Here is a 23,318-nt window from a genome sequence, read left to right as displayed (position 1 = left end):
TACATGGCGAGTAAAAAGGGCAGAATTTGAATTCCAAATCCAGAGTTCCTGCCATCAGGCTTAGCGCTCAGAATGGGAGTTAAAATCCCTGGAAGTGATTACTTCTAGACAACCTCCAGACACAGACCCTACTCGGATAATTCAGCCTTTCCTCACACCTCGCCTAAGGGTCATACTACTTCGCTTCTCCAGAGACAGAGATGAAGACCAGGGGCGGGGTGATTCGCGGAAGGCACCGCCCCGTTCCCCTTCTCGACTCGCGCACTCTCGCGGCCGTTCCGCTTTACGGCCGCCTGGAGTGGGTGGGGCAGGAGACTTCTGGGGAGAAAAGGTTTCAGGGTAGGGAGGCGAGAAGGCTTGTTTGCAGCCAGCCGTAAGTGAGGGACGAGGCCGCGCGACAGCTGCTGGAGGGCCACGGAGGAGGCGGGTCGGTGTTTCCCAGGCCGGAGAGGGGGTGGCAAGGGTGGTCTGAGCCGGGCTTCGGGTGGTCGGGAAGCAGGCCGGGTGGGAGGACGTGGGGCGGTGGAAGGGGTGGCTGGCCTGGGTAGCATGGGACTGGTGGGGGCTATGGGGTCGCTGTCACGGGCCGGATCCCCGGCTCGGCCTCTCCGGGCGCGGCCGGAGCCGGGGGCCTGAAGAGAACCGTGTTGTCGTGTCCCCCGCAGCGCAGCGCGGTCCGGCCCGGCCCTGCCCTGCCCGCCATGAGGCCGCAGCAGGCGCCCGTGTCCGGCAAGGTCTTCATACAGCGGGACTACAGCAGCGGCACCCGGTGCCAGTTCCAGACCAAGTTCCCAGCCGAGTTGGAGACCCGGGTACGAAGCCTCGAGGGAACTGCGCCGGCCTCTGACAGCTTCTTTCCTATAGCAATGGAAATGGGGAGCAGCCTGGCCTCTTCCCGAGGATTTTCAGATGGAGAAACCAAGGCAGAGATGGTGGGGGTGGCATAGTCACACCAGTGTCTCAGGGAGGAGGTGCTGGGGGTGGGGGGACAAACTGGCTGGTAGGGTTGCCACTGTAGCAACGGAGCAGTTTTGTAGGTAGTATTGACTGGGTGAGAGGAAAGGGTGCTTGCGCTTGGCAAAAAGAAAAAACAAAAGTTGTCCTTAGTCCTGAGCTCTTTGGTAACAGCGCCTCATCCAGGGGCCTCAGAAACAAACTTGGCTTCTAACTGCCCTGTTTTAAATGGCTAAGGAAACGACTGTGTACCACCCATGTAATAGAACTATCATCCAGAAGTTGGCAGTTTTTTTAAAACCAGCATTATGGAAATGTAGCACTGAAACTGCTTCCTCCTTTCTTTAGTATTTATGCATATATTATAAACTAAATAGAGTGAATTTGTATATGTATTAACACAATATATATAATACTCTTATGGTTTCTATATAAATACTGCCATAGTAGTATTTGTGTGCAGTATATATAGTATTTATTTATTTATGGTAATACATACATACTGCTATAGCAATATTTATATAGAAGCCAGGAACTGTGTGGCTTATTAAAGGAGTATTTATTATTTCTATTTGCACACTTCCCTAATTACAATAGTTAGACTCAGGTTTAGTTGTGTTTTTTTTTTCCATTGTTGACAATTTACTCAGAGGTGATTGGGAAGGCTGTGGGTGTGGGGCTGAGGAATGTTGGTTAAGGAATCAGTGGGTGTAGATGAGTCTGTACTTGAGAAATTTCCTTAATAATAATATAGAGTTGTCTTGGGATCACTTGGGTTGCTCTACTGGATAGTCAAGCCATTCAGAATACTAGTAGCAAATCTACAGTACCCAGCTCATAATACCGGCCCTTCTCTCAATTTCCTTTAGAGGTGAGGCCAATGATACTCTATACTTCAGTTTTCTCATCTTGAAAATGAAGATCATAATGTCTTTATAAAAGTGGTTTTTGGATTAAACAGTATTTGTGAAATGCCACATAAATATTGAGATTATTAATACTGAAGCTGTGAGTCAGCAAAATATCAGTCATTAAGTGAAATAAATAGTGGCTCAGCTAGGCAAAACTGATTGGTATTTCTACCATAACCTTTTCCACAACACCTGTCTTGAAATCAGTCCTACTGACTTTTTGGAGGGGCATTAAGTAAATAATGAGTTGGATATTGTCACAGGAATTTTTAAAAGTAACAGAGCATTTTAAATGTTAAAATCATATGAATTAGGTGAAAATAATTCTTTTTAAATTTCCTCCAGAAGAGAATTAGAAACTTGGCTATCTGATGTCCTCCCCCAATGCTTTACTGAAAACATTGTTTCTAAGGTGGTCATTTCCTTTCCAAATACTAAATCAAATGGTCTTTTTAATGTTTATTGTTTTTATCTTCTTTGCATTTTTTATTATTATACTTTCCTAAAATTTTCTTCCTTGACTTCCAAGACCCTGCACTCTTTTGTGGTTCTCTTATCCTCTGATCCTTCTAGGAATCCTTAAGCTTCTCCAAAATGAAGGCATTCCCCAAGACTGTCTCTTACTACCCTGTTCTCATCTACTTGTTTACAGATAATTCCCCAAAATGGATTTGATCCTTTACTTTTCTTTTACAATATAGACCCACAAACCCACCTTGTGGCCACCATCCCAATCTGGATCCACTGCTAGCACTTCTAGTTTAGCATGCCCAAAATTACATTGTATTTTGCTTATGGCAAAGGGGAAAGTAATGGATTTGGAATCAGAGGATCTGGATTCAGATCTGGCTTTCTCTGCTTCTGTGACCTACAAGTCACTTCACTCCTTTGGGCCTCAGGTCATCATCTGTAAAGAAGTTGGACTAAATAACCTCAATAGTTCCTCTTAAGATTTGATCCTATAATTTTGTCAGTGACTTCATTCAAGGTTCCTTGTCATCTGGGCTCAACTGTGGTTAGAGACAGCGTGTGAATTCTTACTTCTGCCTCACTGAAAGTTGCCAGCTGATTAACAGTTGGTCAGCTTGGCCAGTATTTCATCACAGGAGCTAGTCACTTCTTTGTAATATTTTGCTATGGCTGGATTTTTGTTTTTGTTTTTAGCTTTAATTGCAATAACCCTACTCTTTATTCATATCTTCTCAATTTGTAATATCATACTTAACTTACAAAAAGTCTTTTACATCATCCCTTTTCCATTTCAGTTGTCCTAGCCAGGGCTTTCATTGCCACTCATCAAGACTATTTTAACAGTCTTGTGATTAGCCTTTCAGACTCCAGTGTTTCTTCCCAAATGATCCTACATACTGCTGCCAAAGTAATACCAAAGCACAGTCCCAATTTTGTCACTCCTCTATTTAAAACATGCAGTGATTCCCTCTCATACAAAAATAAGTTCAAACTCAGCCTTTCAATATGTATCAAAACATATTCTTAAGGGGCAGCTGGGTAGCTCAGTGGATTGAGAGCCAGGCCTAGAGACGGGAGGTCCTGGGTTCAAATCCGGCCTCAGACATTTCCCAGCTGTGTGACCCTGGGCAAGTCACTTGACCCCCATTGCCTACCCTTACCACTCTTCCACTATGAGTCAATACACAGAAGTTAAGGGTTTAAAATTTAAAAAAAAAAAAATTAAAAAAAAACCAACATATTCTTAACCCACTTTTCCATCCTTGTCTCCTCCTTCCTCTTCATATATATTTTACTCTTTGTGGAACAAATATTTGTTATTTCTCAAATATATCTACTTTCTTACTACTCATACTATTTCATTCTTATTAAACTATTCTTTCCATCTAGAATGTTCTTCCCCATAATTGCCACTTCTGGAAATCTTACATTTTCCATCCAGTCATATCAGCATCCTTGTAAGTTCTTTCTCTAATGATTTTTGAGTCATTCCTGATGTGTACTTGTCCTCTTACTCCCAAACTGAATGTAGTCTCTCCTTCCGAACTGTCATGTGACAGTTTGTGTCTCTACAAATGACAGTTTTCAATTTTAAGTATGTATAGCTTTTATTATTACTCTGTGTATAATAATAATAACTTAAGGGCAAAGATTGTTTTACTGTAGCCCCTACCCATATTAGTGATGGTATTTGTTGAATGGAAAAAACTTGGGATTGCACAGTACATACTTTCAATTCAGGCTATCAAACCGGAATATAATGAAGAGGTTCTCCTTTTTTCACATCCACATATTTTGTATATGAAAAACTTGTTTATAGGCTTTTAAGATCAAATTCTTAGCTCTATTAGCCCTTGCCAAATGTATATATGCAGTGTATGACATTAATCTTTTAAGTCTGTGTGTGACAGAGCCTTCACTTTATGTCGTAAGGGGGAAAATTGGGAGTTTGGATTAAATATTTAAATGAATGGTCGCCAAGGAATTGAGTAAATATATCAATTCCTAATGAAAAAATCTCAAGTCAAAATGACTTTTATGGTAGTTTATTTACAAATGAGGAGGGAGAGAATAAGAAAATCAGAGAGAGGATAAGGTAAGATAATTAACCTAACTAAATAATTTGCTCTGGCCCCTGGCTCAACCCAGGCAGGGCTAATCAGTCCTCACCCAGAGAAGGCTCAGCCTTGGACCCAGAGCCAGGGGTGGATGAAGCAAAAACTTCAGTCACCAAGCCTCTCTTAAAAGGAGAGTTCTTTCAGAGAAATCCAGGAAGGACCAGTCTTTACACTCACCACATGTAGTTCAAAGGGAGAGATTAAAGAACAGTCTCACCACGTTGAAGGCCTCAGCCAGAGCTCTTCCAAGTCCAAGAAATGAACCAGAAGAGTTACAGGAAGTTGTCACTCTTTTAAAAACGCTTCTTTTTTTGTCATTTCCTGTGCCTTCCTCCTAGTTTACGTGTCCAGTCACAACAGATGCTTTGCTTAGGACTACCCCAGGGGCGGTCAGTCAATTCTGATTTGTCACCCACTCTTGCACACATGGGTCACAGACCTCCCCACTTGAATTAAATGGGGTTGTTTACATTTTTGGTGATTAGATTTAAGAATGGGCAGGGTAGATTTAATCTCATCACAATATCCTGAATATAGGAACAAAACTTAGTCGGGACTCTGCTCATTCTTACAGGAAATTGATGTTTTAAAATCTTTTGTATTAGTGAACACTATGGAATGATATTGGTTCTGGTTAGGTGTGGCTTTGGAGGGTGTTTTTTTAATGTTTGCATAAAAACACCAGGGTATAGTTTAAACATGCATTTTTAAAAAAGAGGGTGAGAGAGAGAAAGAGAGAATGAGAATGTGTACAAGGTTAAATTTTCCTTGCCTTGTTTGTGGCAACTTGAAAGACTTCTTTTTGTTGTTGTTCCCTTACCTTAGAAATTATGTTTATTGCTTTGCAGTAGGCATTGATTGTCCTTTAATAATACTGTAAAGTTGTCAACTTGATAGGAGGAAAACTAATATGTTTTGTAGTACTTCTAAATATGGTATGAAGAAATTCCATTTTGTAAACATATTTGTATCTTTTTCATTATTGGATGAAGAGTACTGTAGTTGTTAGAAATCTATTTTCGCCACTCCCTTTATTAGTGTCATTTTATTTGGCTTTGTTTCTAGAAGAGTTCTTAAGATATTTTTGTAGTTTAGTCAAAATAATATTTTACATTCAGTTGTTTTTTTTTAAGCCCTTACTTTTTGTCTTAGAATCAATGCTGGGTATTGGTTCTAAGGCAGAAGAGTGGTAAGGAATAGGCAATGGGGGTTAAGTGACTTGCCCAGGATCACACAGCGAGGAAGTGTCTGAGGCCACATTTGAACCTAGGACCTCCCATCTCTGGGCCTGACTCTCAATCTACGGAGTCACCTAGCTGCCCTTTTTACATCTAGTCTATATAGTTACATTACCTATTTTTGACACAGTAAACTGCTCAGGCTTTAAGCCTTTGCTTCTTATATTCCAACAAGAATATAAGAATTCTGCAATCACACAACCTGGTTCCTATTTTTTTCCCTCTTCCAGCCTAACTTAGCTCAAATTTCTTCTTGGTAGTACTTCTTATCTCTCTTTTCTTGTAGGTCTCACATAGACCTAAGTACCACAGTAAGATACTAATAGTTATCTTCCAAATATATGAAGATAAAGTAGTGACATTGAAATTCCTAGGTATTTTCTCTGAAGTCCTTTCTTACTACATGTGCTGTCTGTATTTGCTGCTGGTAGCCACTTTTTAAAATATATTTTGTTCTTTTTTAAAATCTAAAAAATAGTTCTTTTGACACTTGCTTTTTTAGAAATTCAGTACATTCTCTTCATATAACACAGAGTGGCCTCCTTCCCCACTCCCAACCCCCTACCACAACCTCAGCATAACTAGCTTATGCTGAGGGATTCTGATTATAAAGGAAGAAAATATTTTGGAGTCAGTTTTGTGTTTCAATTTTTGTACCATCTTGTTTCTGAGCAACTTTTAATTTAAATAATTTTTGCCATATTATAACTTTGAAGGCACATTTTGGAACTTGACATGATTCAGTAAGAAGTAATAAGAATAGCTGTCATGTATATAGATAGCACTTTAAGGTTTTCAGAGTGCTTCTTATAGTTTCTCTAATTTGATTTTCATGACCACTCTGAGGGAGGTGTTGCTATTATTATTCCATGATACAAATGAGCTTAATACTATCAACTGTTAACACCTAACTGCTTCAGTAACTGTTTCACTATAGTATCTTTAAACCTAAACTCTAGTTAAACCAATTCTTTTGATCATCATTTGGTGTTTGTTCAGTGCTATTCCCTATGAGTAAATTGGTTTAGACCAGCATCCCTGATGTGGGCTGAAATGTCCCACAAACCCTGCCATATAGCTATACACAGTTTAAAGAACATAGAAACAATAACTAATTGATTAGAATGGGACTACCACTCTATAAGACATATGAGTAGATTAGATTCACAATTCTAAGAAAATTCTTCTCATCAGTCTCATACATGACCTAGGACATTGGTTGGTGGTCCAGTTCCCTAGTCACATAGGAATAGATTCAAACAATGCTCGATTTCCACAATCACTGCCCTCCTTTGGTATCTGTGCAGAGTCTACCAAAAGTGACCTAAAATTGTCCTGGGGTGTTTAACATGTCATTAGCATCTCATTTACATTGCAGTTTGTTTCCCCTGCTCCCTCCCTTCCCACCCAGTGGGCAAACAGGGTGAACTAAGGGTAAAGTCACGCAGACCAAGGTGGGCCATGGGTAAAGTGACATCAGTTTCCTAGAGAGACAAGGCAACAACTCTCCAAACAAATGATCCCTTCCTTAATAACTAAGCAAAATAAAAAGCATTCCTGAAAAACCTCTCAGCCTTTCCACCTCCAACCCTTTTCCATTGCTTTGGCCTTTCCATCACTACTGCTACTCCATCAGGAGGGCTATTCCACTGCTTTCCTCCCTCTCGAAATGAAGCTCCCTCAGCATGGACATTGCTTGAGTCATGAACTGAACCTCAATCTTGCCCCCCACATCATCCCAACAGGGTCATTCCCAGTGCCTCATCTGTTCCATTGGAAATCTGGTTGTTGCTTCCGCTTGCTCTTCTCTTATCTTGTGGGAAGGGGCCAGAAACTCTACCCCCTCCTACTTGACAACTATCTCTTTAACACCTATACCAGTTATCTCCTTCCTGTTAACAATCTTCTATGTAGAAAAGTTGAGAATGATTTTTAATGTCTTATTTAACTCAGAAGTCAGGAGAATTTGTTATCTCTGATTTAGACACTACACTAATTTTCTTGCTACTTTGTTCACATTTCCTTCATTGAGCAAAACCCTTGAGAATATTACAGTTTTAAGAGTGAAGCACATGAAATATCTATCACTTCAAATCCCAGTTTAAGATTCTGCTGTTTCCAGGCAAGAGAAAGCCTTGTAGAGGAGAAAAAGAGTTTCAACTATGAGATATTGGTAGGTCCTTAGGAAAGATAAGATTACAGATAAAAATAATGTGGCTTAATTGAGCATCTTGAATTGCCAGGCCCCTTTGGAAAGTAGTAGTCAGATTGGCCTGGCAGGTGACAAAGATGAGTTTTGTAGCTGCAGTCTGTACTGATTAGAGTAAAAAAGAGGTTGGAAGTAATGGCATTAACCTAGGTGTAATCTATCAAGCAATAATCAGTGTGTATTAATTTTGTCCCTACTATATGCTAGGCACTATGCTAGGCTGTGGAGATATAAGTACACAATTTGAAATGATAATCTGTTTGCAGTGAGTTTACATTCTAATGGAGGAGACAATTACACATAAAAATCTATACAGCCTAACTATAAAGTTAATGAATACATATGCACACACAAAATAGTTAAATGGAGAGAGGTCACTAGAAGTTGGAAGGATAAGGTAAAGTTTTATGTAGAAAATGATATCTGAATTACATCTTAATGGAAAAGTAGAGATTGTCAGGTGAAGGTAAGAATGCACTCTGTATGTATGTAAGGGAATGCACTCTGGTCATGTAGAATGACCAGTGTAAAGGTACATAAACAGGAGTTGAAATGGAATGTTCTGAGTGTGAAACAAAGAGAAGGCCAGTTTGGCTGGAACACATTGTGTAGGCAGAAGAGTAATATACAATAGGGCTAGAAAAGTAGGTTGCCAGGAAGTATAGGGTTTTAAAAATCTAAATATAGGCATTTAGATTTGACCCTAGAGACAATAGGAAGACACCAGGAGTCATAGGGTCAAATCTGTGTTTAAGGAAAATTTTATTGTTATCAGTTATTATAGTTGTGACCAACTATCACTCAGCCACCTAGATGCCCTAAGGAAAATTAGATTGACAAATATTGTAGAATGGACGAGAGGAGAGAGAAAGGGAGGGAGAGAGACAGACAGACTGACTGACTGACTGACTGACTTGAAGCAGAGAGATCTAGTTTGGGGGCAATTGTAACAATCCAGGCAAGAGGGGTATTAAGATCCTGAACTAAGGTGGTATCTATGTGAGAGGTTAAGAGTCAGATGTAAGTTGTAAAGACAGAAATAGCAAGGTTTGACAAATGATTGGATATGTAGTTTGAAGAAAAGAGGAATCAAGAATAATGTTAAGGTTACAACCTGGGAGACTAGAAGGATGATGGTGCCTTAAACAGAAAAAAAGGAAGTTTGGGAAAGAAATGAAGATTTAGAGTGGAAAATAATGATCTCAGCTTTGGACATGTTAAATTTCAGATATCTCCAGGACATCCAATTTGAAATATCCAATAGACAATTGATTATGCAGAACTAAAGCTCAAGGGGAAAAAATAGAACTGTACATAAAGATCTGGGAACCTTCTGTAGAGATTTTAAATGGAAGCAGATGATGTTACTAAGAGAATGTAGAGGGGAAAGAGAAAAGAACCCAGGTTAGAATCATGGTTTAGAGGGCAAGACAGGGATGAAGAACCAACACAGGAGACTGGGGAGCAGTGAGATAGGTAGGAGGTGAAACAGGAGAGAGTACCATCATGAAAACCCAGAGAGGGACCAAGTATTCAAGAAGAGTGTCAGATGCAAGAGGTCAAGAAGAATTAGGCCTGAGAAAAGACTATTTTTTCAGCAAAGAGATCTTTGGTAATTTTCTGAAGAGCAACTTCAGTTGAATGATGAAGTCAAAAGCCAAATTACAAAGGACTTTGACTAAACAAAAAGATATATGTATTTGTAGTAGATATATACCTGATCATGAGTTTTAGTCATTGAAATACAGACCAAAGCCAACAGAATTAGTCAAATTGGCTATCAGGAATCAATGAAAGACTGAAAATAAATCTGAAATAATATCGCTGGGAGACAGGTAAGGAGATTGTAGGAATCTCACATATTGCTCAAATTGCCAGTTGGGGTGATATCTAGGTAGTATACTGAATAGAGAACCAGACCTAGAGTTGGGAGAACTTGGATTCAAATCTGACCTCAGACATTTACTAGCTGTATGACCGAGGGCAAGTTATTTAACCCTAATTGCTTTTCCCACCCTTCTGCCTTGGAATTGATATAGTATTGATTTTAAGACAGAAGGTAAGAGGTTTTTGTGTGTGTGTGTGTGATTTTTTTTTTTAAGCCAGTTAGAAGACTTTGGTGGAAAGAATTATAATAAATTTGTTTAGTTTGTACCATATGCTCAATTTGAGATGTTAACAATATACAGTGAGATATTCTAAAAGAAATACATAGGTAGACAAAAAAAAGGGAAACTATGGATATGCATTCTCATTAACATGTTAGTAGATTAAGTCACTTGGAAATTAGTGTAAAGGAGAGAATAAATAATATTGCATTCTACAAACATTTAATGTCAGTGGAAGTTTAATTTTCATTGTCATGACTAGCAAACAAATAATGCTAATTTCTCAAAAATCTGAAAAAGAATATTACATATTAAGTTTTCTCAAAAACTTAACTTTTTCTTTTCTGCTTTTCCTATAGATTGACCGACAGCAGTTTGAAGAAACAGTTCGTACTCTAAATAACCTTTATGCAGAAGCAGAAAAGCTTGGGGGCCAATCTTATCTCGAAGGCTGTTTAGCTTGTTTGACAGCATATACTATCTTTTTGTGCATGGAAACACATTATGAGAAGGTAAAATTGTATGAGATTGTAAAGCATTTGCCTTGTTTTCACTAAAGTTTTTCTCTGATGCTTCATTGTGAAAAATAATATTGATATAGATGGATATCTTTAAAAGTATTAATAGTTTATTTAAAGCCACATTGGAAATTAAGAAGGCCACACACCTGCTAAGATCTAAGTCAAATCTCCCGCCATTACCTTCTGCCCACCTGGCTGCTTCATACGAAAGAGAGGCTCCCGATCACATCAGAAGTCTTATACCTCTGTCTATGTAATCATATTTCCTCTGTACGAGGAATCATAGGAAATGTAGTTTCCAAGTCCCCTAACCTTCCACAGGAAGTTTATATCATATATCTAAATATTAAAGCTCAATGAACCCCAAATTTCCACTAACACATCATAATGTAGCAGTGACCCCGTGTTGTTAAAGACAATATCTGTGAAGCACATGTTCTTAGAGGCTCTCTCAAACTAAAAAAAAGTCTTTATATATGTGCCCAACAATAGGATTTGTCAGTTTGGATTGGCTTTGCTAAGGCCAATGTGTGGAGAGACTAATCACCAGGCAACAAATTTTTGAGTGCCACAATTCATGAAGACCATCTGATCAGGTATTAGCAGATTGGAAGTTCACATCAGTGGAGGGAGTACCCACCCCAGAAAATTCTAGATCCTTGAGGTTTTGAAAAATAAGTATTTACTTTTAAACAGCTTTCTGGGGACACTTAAAGTGTAACAGTATTTGAGTTAATTTTTTGCTCCTAATGTTCAAAGTACTTATGAGTGAGCACTCTTTCACTTTTAGAAACAGACCAAAATAATTATTCCTGAACAAAAGTACATCATTTACATAGCCCTAGACTTTTAAGCCAAGTATTTAGTTCAAGAGTTAACTTATAAACTCTTGTTTATAAGAAAGCTGTTTTCATAAAAAAAAAATTTAGACTACTTATATCTAATTTTGAGCTAATCACAGCCAATATATTACTGATTTTAAACAATTTTTAAAAGAGAAATGACTGTATAGCCATTGCAATAAGTGTATCTGTCCCATAGGCCCATAATATAGTAATGTAACCTGTTTTTATTGGGGCAGCTAGTTGGCACAGTGTAGAGAGTAATAGGAGACCTGGAATCAGGAAGACTTATCTAATAAGATCGAATCTAGGCTCAGACAGTAGCTACATGACCCTAAGCAAGTCACTTAACCCTCTTTGCCTTATCTATAAAATGACCTGGAGGAGGAAATGGCAATCCATTCCAGTATCTTTGACACAAAAATCTCAAGTAGGATCATGAAGTGACAGACAAAACTGCATAGCAACAATCCTGTATTATACATTGTATGAGAGATGAGCTTCTGTTACCTTGAGTTTACCTTATGGGTAAAAGAGTTTATTTTAAAATATCAAGCTACTTAGATGTATGCTGTATATACTTACTTTCCAAACTCAGAAGGTTTCAACCTAAGCACTTGTAGTTTTATCTACTAGCAGAGAAGTCATAGCCTTTCAATCTTAAATAACATGGTATCAGAAATGTTAAGTGGTTCATATCTACTTTTAGAAATTGCATCTTCCCTTATCATGTATGATGTTCCCATCCACCTTTTAATATCAGGCTGTAATAAACTTCATTATTTATCTAGGTATCTAATGAAATTTCTCTTTGGAGAGTAATTATGCAAACCTAGGGCTGACATCAACAATAAATATAACTATTTGAGAAATGAAAAATGTTTAGCTGAATCTCTTATAAATTATAGTTTTTTTAAATGGTATTAGTAATAGTAGATTTTTCATCTGATTTTACAAAAATCATAAAATTTTCTGCTGCTCTGAAATTTAGGTTTGAAGATTTAAACTTTGTCCTTTAAGACAATTAGCATACCAAGTAAATTTGATCCATAAGCCAAGCAAGATACAACTACATTTAAATATGATATTGTAGAAAAAATAAAAATTAAGGAATTGAACCAATTATAATTTCATTATTGAGTGACTTTTTTAGGATTTTATAAATATTCACTTTATTATTCAGAAAAATAAAGAATCCATAGAAGTTACCCCTTAGAATTATGTAACTCATTGATCAGTAACAATAGTAATAGATCATTTTTAGTTTTGCATATTTTAAAACTTGAAAATCTAGGCTACAAGAACAAATGCAATAGAATTAATGAAAATGTACGTTTTTAGTGCAGTCCAAAGTTCTGATGTGTTTTCCTACAAATTTAATTAGGAATGTCTTTTCTGCACAATATTATTATTTAAAAGTGAAGGAAAAATAAGAACCTCACTATTATTTCTATGATGCTATGCCATTGTTTTTAGAGAATAGGAAAGCCTACAATAAAACTATATTCTAAGCTGTCAACTCATAAAATATAAGGAAGTTATCTACTTATATGGTATATCCAAAAAAACTGACATAGAAAGGCAAGAACTTTTGTTACCTTAAAAAAAAAAAAAGCTGAATCCTGAGAGGGGTGAGAAATTGGGGGATCCAGCATTTTTCATTTGGATAAACCTTATGTTCTTTTCTCTTGAAGGTTAAGTTGGTCTCACTCCAATTTAGTTTTCTCAGGGAAAAGTTGGCCATTCTTAAAGCTTAATGTAGTTAAGAATGCTTTATCTTTATGCACATTTTACAAATAGTGGTTATGTCGAAGGTTTAAGGAAGGGAATAGCTTTTGTCGGATACTATAATTTGCCAGAAATAGAAATGATAAATAAAATGGTTGAAACTCCAACAGATGAAAGGATTGCTGGTTTAAGATGTTGCCTAGAAAGTGCTCTTTCTAGGATTCTGAATGAATTTAATGATTCCATTACTGCTCCATTACTGAAGGGACCAAAAAGTTGGGTTTTTTTTAACACCTTGTTTGGGATAGTGATGGTTTCTACAAAAAACGTAACAGGATCTGGAATCTCACACACACAATTGTCTTCTTTCTGAGCTGGTGTTCAAGTGTGCATTATTGTTCTCAAAGCTTAAATTAAAACCTTACCCAACAAAAGTTGAATTTAATAGAACAAAATGGAGTGTTATTTCCCTGGTAGTAATCTCTACCCAATGAGAGAGAGAGGGAAGCTTTTCTGAAGGCATCCTTTCTTTGAAATCAGTCATGCAGACATTTTCTGAGAGAGTATCCTTGAGTTCTAATGGATTGGGGTGAGGGGATACTGAATCTCCGATTTCCATTTCTGGCGGCTGAACCGAGAGAGAAATTGGAGAGTTTGAGAGACTTGAGCTGGCCATTTTTATGGCGTATTTCCTTTCATTCATTATTTGCGGATGATTGACAGGTAGTGATACAGAGATAGGAGGTAAGACTTTTTGCTTCTTAAAGATTAACTGAATTCAAACTTCCCTTGAAATTGAAAGTAGGAAAACATTCTGTGTACATTTGTTTTTCTGGGAAGAACTCCCTTTCTCTAAAGATAATAGCATGAACTGAAGAATTTACATTTTTAAGCACTTATCATCATCTTTAAAAAACTAGCTAATTAGTAATAGTATAGAATATTGAAATGTAAACTAGTTTATAATCACATTCTAGATTGCCATCCTCAAAAACCCAGTACATAAATAACCTAAATTTCAAGTTAATTTCTAGTAATTCTACAAATTTTTTTCTTCTTTTTTCTCATTTTAATCTCCAAACAATTAGTGTTCACTTAAAGAAATATGTAGAAATTGGAACCTCATATTTAAGAGTTTTATTGAGGTTCCTTTAAAAATTGGGCTGAAAGAGGGGTTGTGAAGACTGTAGTTAGAAATAAACCTGATTTTTTTTTTTTTCATTTCTAGTTGATAATGTTTCAGATACCATTGGCATGGGTACTCCTTCCATTTAGGCAGATTGCAGTCAGCTTGAAGCCTTAATATTCAGCCTTTGTCAGTTGCAAGAACTGAAGCATTGCATCTATCACCTGGTGGCCAGCCTTTTGGTGGTAAAATTCTCAGTTCAGCTAGGCTTGTCCTCAGACACAAAAACCATATTTAAAGATTTTTCTAGCTTAGTAGGAATTGCCAGTATAATTATTCCACTCTGTTAACATAGCAATTGAGAACTTGGGATCACTCAATTGCCATCATATTCCAAAAGGTTTAAATTTCTTCTTATGTCCCGAAATTTTCTTTTTTGAATCTGAAGAATTAATGTTAGGAGAATTTACCTTGAATTCCGTCTGGATATTGCCTCCATTTTCCTTGAGTTGTTTAAACCTTGGTGTTCTATTTATAAGTCAAGCAGTTCACTTGTATAGACATTACATTTCACACTGTTGAAAGTGATCATAGTATCAGGAATTTAGGTACTGAGAAACTTGGGAAACTAAAGGTGAAGTATATTATAAAGAAAATAGTCTTGCTGGTTCTGAAATAGCTGTTTTAAACTTTATCACAGTCATTATTACCCAAAATAATTGTCTTTTACTACCTAGTCAAAAGGAAAAAGAAAATAGCTAAAATTAACAAAACTGTTCATTGAAAATCAGCCATATTCCTTAAGTAACAATAGACAAACTTTCACTGTGCAATTTCACTACTGTATAATGTAAGAGGGAGATTTTTAGGTATTTTATAAATATGTATTTAAAATGTGGCCGCCAGGAATCAACCATTCAGATTGATTCCATAATTAAAATAGACCCAAGTCAGCATCCAGTTTAAGGTAGTTTATTTACAATTAGGAAGGTAAAAAGGTAGGTAAATAGAGAGAGGGAGAGGCCAGTCCAGGCCTGGAGAGGCCTGTACGGAGAGAGAGAGAGGCTTAAAAGACTAATTAAACTAGATTACAAGCCTCAAGACTTTAGAAATCAGAGAGGCTATAAGCCTACTTAAGGCAGAGTTTGGAAACGCCAAGGTAGGCCAAGGAAGTCAGCCTAACTTACCCATGTGACAATTCAGAGTAGAAGCATTCTGAGGTCTCAGCCGAGCACCTTCAGCCCCAAGTCCAAAGCCGGAACTCCTGAACTCCTTCCACTCCTCAACTCACTTTACCAGGTTGTAACCCAGGTATTTAAAGAGATAGCGTCTCTCGTCATTTCCTGTGGGCCACCTCTAATTCAAGTGGACCAATGGCAGCCTCTACACTGATTTGGACTGCCCAAAGGGCAGTCCCTTGTTCTTGATTTGTTACTTATTGTCACGTGTGGTTAACTTATCTCCACTCCCCTTTTTGAGGGAGGTGGGGATGATATAATCTAGATGCCTAGGATAAGTAGATTTTTGACTATGAATGAGCTAGAGTTAATTTCATTTACACAGTTATTAAGCATTTCCTATATGTGGTACACTGTGCTAGACATTAGGGATACAAAGGTGGAAAATGGCAAGTCTGCCCACAGGGAATCTAGAGTCTAGGATATTTGGGGACTTATTAAATGACTTCAAATTCGTAATGAATCAGTAACAGGACATAGCCCCCCCCCCCCCCTTCAAAAAAAAATAAACAGTGCTGTTTTCATCTGTGTTAAGAAAACAATAGTATTCAGAACAAAGGAAATTTATGTGTGTGTGTATACAATTTATATAAAAATTATTCCTACAGTACTCTCCTCTGATCAAACCACATCTTAAATATTACGTTTACTTTTTGGCATGTCCTTCATAATCTGTCTTGACTCCGGTCACAGCCATGCCAGAGGAGGTTGACTTGACATGAAGGGATTTGAGGTCATACCAGGATCAGTTGGAGGAGAGGGAGATTTTTAACCCAGCAAATTAAAGACTTACGGACTAGCTGTTCATAAAGAATGTGAATGTGGAAGAGATTGTTTTGGTTTTTTTTCTCCTTGACCCCAGGAGATAAAATAAGGAGCAGTGGTTAGAAGTTTTAGAAAGTTTTGATTCAATATGAGGAAAAGCTTCTAACTCTCACAGTTGTCTAGTAGTGGAATGGGAGAGATTGAGTGTGCCCCACTGGAGGTTTTCAAGTGGTAATTCAGTGACCAGAGTTCATTATTTGCCTTATAAGGGATTATTAAGTACTGGATGTCACAGACTGCCATTAGAATTCCTTCCAACTATGAGATTCTGTGATTATTGTCAAATGCTGCAGATAGAGACATAGCAAATGCTGCATGAGGACTGAGGTTTTGGATTTATTAATCATTAGTGACCTCTTGGTGCTGTTGCAAGGGTTTATATAGTAAATGGACCATGAGGAAGTAGAAGCAGCAAGGATGTATTACTCTTTCTGATTGTTATCATTTTCTTCCATGCCTTCCCTTTATCATGTGCAATTTATCCTATATATAGCTTGTTTTTACATGGTTGTTTGTATCTTATCCTCCCCTTCCCCCCCCCCCCCCATTAGAATGACATCCTTGAGAACAGAAACCATCTTATTCTTTTCTTTGTATCCTTAGTTCTTAGCAACGGAGCCTTAATAATAAGGTACATAATAAATGTTTATTGATTGACCTACTACTGCTTGGGTGAAAGACAGATATCAAGCCAGAATAATTTCAGTAGGCCCTGCTTTAAAACTTTAATAAAACTGTATGAATTTTTCATGCAGTGAGCTGAAACTTAAAAAGGACATCCACTAAAAATCTAAAAAAGTTAGGTGTTTCTTTCCAACAGGTTCTGAAGAAAATCACCAAATATATTCAGGAACAGAATGAGAAGATATATGCTCCCCAAGGCCTCCTTCTAACAGACCCAATTGAGAGAGGACTTCGTGTTGTATCTTTTTGTTTTTGGTAAAGGAAAAAAAAACTAAAATGACAATAATTGGCATAGGCTAGAAACAATTTAATATTGATTTTACCACCTGCCCTAGAAAGTTTTGTGTATGTTACTTGACTTCTTTCTATAAACTATTTTCTTTGGTATCTTCTTACAGTTTGTGTTTTGCAAACTGTTCAGTATTCTAGATACCATCTTTGGTGGGTCTGAGGGCATCTTGTAGTAATATTGGTTTTGATATGAATAATGCTTTTCAGCTGTAGAGATCTCTGAACCAAAAGCCCTTTTGAAATGGATAAACTCAGTGTGTGGTAGAACTTGTCATCCAAATGAATTACAGTTCCATAGGTTCATCTGACTGTCAGTTGCCTAAAACAATTACAGTTGCCAGATGTTTGATTTCATTATATATTGTGCACATTTTCAGAAGCCATGAGCTTTGAAAAGCAGTGGATGAATTGGACAAATAAATTAGAAATAATTAAGGTAGCTTAATAAGTAGATTAATGAATTAACAATTAAATGGTATTTTATATTATATAATCCCAGTCCCACTAATACAGGTTAGCAGCATATTGCACCTGATTGTTTTATAGTTGCTTGGGACATTGGAAGGTTAACTAATTTTCCCAAAGTTACAAAGTCAGCATTCATCAAAAGTAGGGCTTAAAACCAAGTCATCCTGACACAGGTAAGCCCTCTACTACCATTACCACTACTTCTGCTACTAGCTAGCATTTATATAGCACATGAAGATGTGCAAAGCACTTTACAAATATTATCTCATTTTATCCTCACAACAACTCTGGTAGGTAGGTGATATTTATAGCCTCATTTTGCAGATGAAGAAACTGGGCAGACAAAAGTTAAGTGACTTGCCCAGAGTCACACAGCTAGTAAGTGTCTGAGATTTACATTTCAACTCAGATCTTCCTAACTCAGAGTGCAAGTCCAGCACTCTGTCCATTGCACCATCTAACTGTTCCTATTCATTATGCTCCCACTGCCTTTGGTGAGGTAGGAGGGGCCGGGAAATCCCAATCTTGTTTGTTAACCACGGCATACATTTCACTACACTCTAGAGTTGAAAGACATATATTCTTATATTTATTGAAGTTTTTCCAAATCTATAAAACTATGATACTGAACAGATGCCAAATAAAAATAAAACGGATGAGAAGAAATGAGCCAAAATCTATTCTGATAAAATAACTCATGGGAAAACTGGTAATCTTTGATTTTTTAATCATGATGTTTTGATATGAAGCAAAATTTAGAAGTATAAAAACAATTCTCCAACTAATCAGTAAGTGTGGATTTTTTTGTTAAGTAAAAATTATTTCAAAGGACATTTAATAAGTGATTTTAATGACAAAATATCAGAGCAGGGGATATAGAGCTACTGCATTTTAAAAAAATCAGCAATGGTGGTGACAGTGGTTAGCAAACTCAACTCATCCTTTACCTTATTTAGTCTCCAGTGATATGTTTTCTTAACAGCTTTACAATGTAGATTGAAATTACCATTTATGAAGACAGAGGCATGAGCAGTGGGAGATAAACCATGGAGTCAAAGGTAAATAACAAATTAGAGACCCATTTTTTCAAATTTTCTGAACATTCAGAAATATTTAGAATTTTTCTTCCCTGCTGCATGGAAGTAGAAAACCTTTTTAAACCTTGTATGGGCGATCATCAATAGTTGATGCATATAGTTGAATGGTGTTGTCTTTAAATAAATAATTATATTAATATAATATGTAAAAGCTGGCTTAATCAACATTTAATTTGGTTAGATAGAAATCTAAATCTAATTTTGTCTATATTGTGTCAGATTATTTTTATATATTAGACTAGCCTCCTCACATGACTGCTCAGGCCCTGCCATCAATCAGTTCACATAGAAATGTGAGTACCAGCAATTCAATTCAACAAACGTTTGTTAAGGACTTACTATATGCAGAGCATTTGGGATATAAAGAAAGGCAAGCCTAAGGGCTTTGGGATACATGTGTTTTGGGGAGGGACATATGCTTTATTTGTTATCTAATGTTTATAAATATGTTTAGAGAAGTCACTTTAGCTGGTTTAGTACATTAGTACATTGGCCTTGAGAGGGGGATAGAATGGATAGAGAGCTGACTCTACTCAGGATGTCCCAGGTTCACATCCCAATTCTGCCAAATGCTGGGAGCAAGAGAACAAACCTCTCCATGCCCAAAGCAGCTCTCAAACCATTGCAGAGAAGATCCTAATCTACCTTGGAAAAGAGAGTTTTCTCTTCAGTGAAGTCACAGAGTCAGTTCTTGACCCAGTCTGTGAAACTAAACATCACTGTCTGCCCTTCAGGAATATCAAGTAAATAAGTGGGTTACTACTACCAAAAGATCTGTAAATCCCATCATGCTGTGGCCCTCCTACTGTTCTGAACTATTTTTTTGTTCTCTGAAACCCTGAGCTACCTCCAGCTGGCCACAGTGCAACAGCACCTCCTTCAGAGGAGAAGGTGCTAGTAGTGTTCCCTCGCTTCTGGCCGGTTTCTCCAAGTTGTGGCAAATCTTTGAAGAGGTTGAATTCTGGGTTCCCCTGAAGATCTGCTCTTGGTGGCTTTCTCAACTGGTTGCTGTAATGGACTAGTGCCCTGCACAGTGGCAGAGTATAGCATAGATAACAGGTTTTTCCCAGATATGGGAGGGTCCACATAGAAAGCAGATTTTCATGGAGTTAAAACGCTCTCATTTTCCCTCCTTTGCCTGTGGATTTTTTCAGCACTTTTGAAGAACAAAGCTATTAGTAGCTTCCATACAGTTTATTTACAACTCCTGAAAGAGTTAAGCTAATTTCTTTTCAAAAACTGTCTACTCTGGCATCAGAAAATATTGCCTGAATTTTCCTTAAAACCCAAAGATAAAAATGATGATACCTTTGTCAATAATTTACTTCTTACAAAAAAGACTTAGATAGTAGCATATTTTTTAATATGTAGAGTTACTTGTCTATGCAGTTTTTAATTTACAATCTCCTAACTGATATTTCTAAAAATGAGCAATCAGAAACCTTATGTGTGGTTTTTGTTACATGCCATTGAAATAAGTTTGTTTTATCAATTGCAGCTGCGTTAACTTGGCACAATTCATTTGTCATGACTCATTTTGCAGCTATTATTGCTAAACAGAATGTTTTTCTGAGGTAGTGTGGGGTTTAAAGCAATTACACACAAGAGGCTAATCTATCAATGTTCAAACAACTGTGAAATTTTTGAAATGGGAAAGATTTACATTAAGAACTTCTGGATAGTTTCATGAATTGCAAATATTTTTGTTCAGCACAATTGTGTTTTTAAAGCTGTATGCTCGTTAGAGGCAGATCCCAATATGGGCTGGGATCATGTCAAACAGCTGTATGAATGTGTGTGAGGTATGTGAAAGTACACTTAATGCTTCACTAGTTCCTACACACATACTCCCTAGCTCAAATCTGCAGGTTGTCCAGAGATTAAAGTTCATTTGGGGAGATTAAGTATATATTCTAACAAAAGAATGCACAACAGAAAAATGACCTTCAATTAAAGTATCATTTTGTCACTTTACAATTTAGTTTTTATAAAGCACTATGGAAAGCATTTTGCAAATATGCCAGTACTCTCTCACTCACAGCCCTGTGAGATACCTAATGTTATCTCTTTCAGGTTTCTCATGTGAATAAGAGAAGTGATTTGCCCAGTGTCACAATAAAAAAGTAACTTTTCAGAAATCTGAAATTTTGGCTTCTACTTCATTAAACTATATGAAATTATTAGAAAAACCCCCAGGTAGAATCCTCTTAACAAAATAGAACCACTCTATGAGCGTGTCATTTGATTCAGGAGAGAGAAATAAAAGTACACTTTAATATTTCTTTGTAGTTTTCTAATACCTCATGTTGGTTGCTTTTTTCAGAGTCCACATAAGAATGGGACTCTCTTCTGTCCACCGGCCAACTGCAGAGTATCCCCTACCTCCTCTCCAAGCATCATTCCTTTGTATCTGCTGCCAGAGCCACGGTGCCATTCTACTCCAAGGACTAACTTTCTAAAATTCCGCTCCTGGGGCGACATCTAGTCGCTCAGCATCCACTTTGTGTCTTTAAACTGTGTAGGACTCTGTAATCTTTGTAGTTATTTCTGAGAAAATATAATGAAGCATTTCACTTTTTAAATTCAAAACAATTTAATAAAATGAGCTGGGTAAATGAGCCCAATCCAAAATCCATTTCTCATTTGCCACCACAACTATTGTTTCCACTCAATAGTTTTGCTGTCATACCAGGTGTTTTTTTGATTTCATCAAGTCATATTGAGGTTGGTTTCATTTCTCCTGAATTGGAGATTGCCTTTTCTTCAGGGCATGGTTTCTGATGAGGAGTAAATGATGCCTGTGGCCTGCTGATACATCTCCCAGACCTCAAGGAACTCACAGGATTGCTAGAAGATCTGTTTCTACTGTTAGTTTCTCATACCGAAGAAGCTCATTGGAAAGATAATGTATAATGCTATTTGTTTTTAATGTAGCACTTATTACTAAATGAACCAGTATTTCATGTGATTTCCCGTTACCTTGATTCTCATCCGAGAATTTTATATCATTACTGCATTGCCATGAACATTGGGAGGATGTAGTATGTGTTGTTTATTTTATTAAAACTATGTAAGCACAATAAAGTGGATGCTAAACCATCAAACCTATAGACATCCTTGCTCTGTCCCTTGATGTGTAACAAGCAAGTGTAATGAATATTTTCCTTATGGCTTTATTATAAATATAACTTATGGGGAAAATAATTTGGTAGGAATACTACTGTATGTGCTTATTTTTAACTATTTCCACTAGCAAGACTTATGAATCTTAAACCTTTCTTGAATTCAGTATTCAGGATGCACATAGATCTTGTAATTAGTTCAGGTAAAATAACATGAATGTTTCCTGAGTAAAATTCCCCAAAATCTAAGTTAATATTTGTTTTCTACCTACTTTCTTCATGACAGTGTTTCCCAAGACCTTGAAATTAAGTTAATCATTATGGCTTGAGAGCATTGTTCTTTGGAAAGAGCTAAGGGATTTACTAGAAAAGAATGGAAGAATTTAAAGTTCTACTTTCAGTGATATTGTAGGTGCTAATACTGGAGCTAATCTTCCAGATTTAATTTCTTTTATGAATTTGTTAGTCATTCACCTAAATCCCAGAGGCTTAATATTTTAATTGTATAAAACCCTTTTTGTTTTTCTATAGCTTGTAACAGTATGTTTGTCTGCCTTTCACACCCATTGCAATAACTTTGCCCAGATATTAATGCATTAGTAAAACTTTTCTTAAATAAATTGTCTCTGTTATATTTGCTTGATAGTTTTGTGGTAAATCTCATTTGATAATGTTTTATATCTTCTTAATTGTTTCTTTTAAGGTATTTCATGATGCCTGAGTTTTTCCATTTTGATTTAAAAAATATATATTTCCTGGGGCAACTAGGTGGTTCAGTGGATTTGGAGCCAGGCCTAGAGACAGGAGGTCCTGGGTTCAAATTTGACCTCGGGTACTTCCTAGTTATGTGACCCTGGGCAAGTCACTTTAACCTCAGTTTCCTAGCCCTTACCTCTCTTCTACTTAGGAACCAATACTTACTTAGTATTGATTCTAAGACAGAAGGTAAGACTTTTAAAATAATAATAATAGTTCCTTATGTTTATTTAGCACTTTATACTTTTCATCTCTTTCATATAAGTTAACTTATCAAAATCTTAGCTCAGTGAACAGCCAAAAATGCTGCAGTGAAAGAGTCTTAGTGTGATTAGTTACACTGGGGAGTAATGGGAATATTTCATAATACTCGATAGCCTATGCTTTGATAGGCCATATTATGTGTATTATCATCCCACTTAAGGAAGTTTTATCACCCTAAGTTTAAGCTGCTTCTTCATCCAAAATATCACTATATTTAGACACAAGAAATTGAAGTTAAGACCTTAGGTAAATTACTTTCAATATGATGGGTTTAGAATTAAATCATTTCTCTGGATCTAAGTTCTGGTAGGAGCCATAGTTTGTATCAGTATTAACAATGATTTTTCA

The 23,318-nt window shown here is 36.9% G+C and overlaps 1 protein-coding gene across 3 annotated transcripts; it reads left to right on the top strand.

The window, feature by feature from the left end:
* The first annotated feature begins 365 nt into the window (after positions 1–365).
* GOLGA7 (golgin A7) lies at positions 366–22,595 on the top strand. 3 transcript variants are annotated; one of them, XM_044663552.1, is made up of 6 exons: positions 366–427; positions 666–812; positions 10,368–10,520; positions 17,109–17,210; positions 18,727–18,789; positions 21,152–21,238. In XM_044663552.1, exons 2-5 carry the CDS (start codon positions 702–704, stop codon positions 18,772–18,774), a joined length of 414 nt encoding a protein of 137 aa, XP_044519487.1. In that variant the 5' UTR covers positions 366–427; positions 666–701; the 3' UTR covers positions 18,775–18,789; positions 21,152–21,238. The 3 variants fall into 3 exon arrangements, with proteins under 3 accessions (XP_044519487.1, XP_044519485.1, XP_044519486.1); XM_044663550.1 differs by lacking the exons at positions 17,109–17,210; positions 18,727–18,789 and having other exon boundaries at positions 21,152–22,595; XM_044663551.1 differs by lacking the exons at positions 366–427; positions 17,109–17,210; positions 18,727–18,789 and having other exon boundaries at positions 570–812; positions 21,152–22,595.
* Positions 22,596–23,318: the final 723 nt, after the last annotated feature.

The sequence above is a fragment of the Gracilinanus agilis genome, chromosome 2, assembly GCF_016433145.1.
Source record: "Gracilinanus agilis isolate LMUSP501 chromosome 2, AgileGrace, whole genome shotgun sequence".
Lineage (NCBI taxonomy): Eukaryota > Metazoa > Chordata > Mammalia > Didelphimorphia > Didelphidae > Gracilinanus > Gracilinanus agilis.
This window is presented reverse-complemented; position numbering and strand designations above follow the sequence as displayed.

Coding starts and splice junctions, on each gene's coding strand:
- GOLGA7 (XM_044663550.1), top strand. CDS start 702: ATGAGGCCGCAGCAGGCGCCCGTGTCCGGCAAGGTCTTCATACAGCGG. Junction 813..10,367: donor CAGCCGAGTTGGAGACCCGG/GTACGAAGCCTC, acceptor CTTTTCCTATAG/ATTGACCGACAGCAGTTTGA. Junction 10,521..21,151: donor TGGAAACACATTATGAGAAG/GTAAAATTGTAT, acceptor TGCTTTTTTCAG/AGTCCACATAAGAATGGGAC.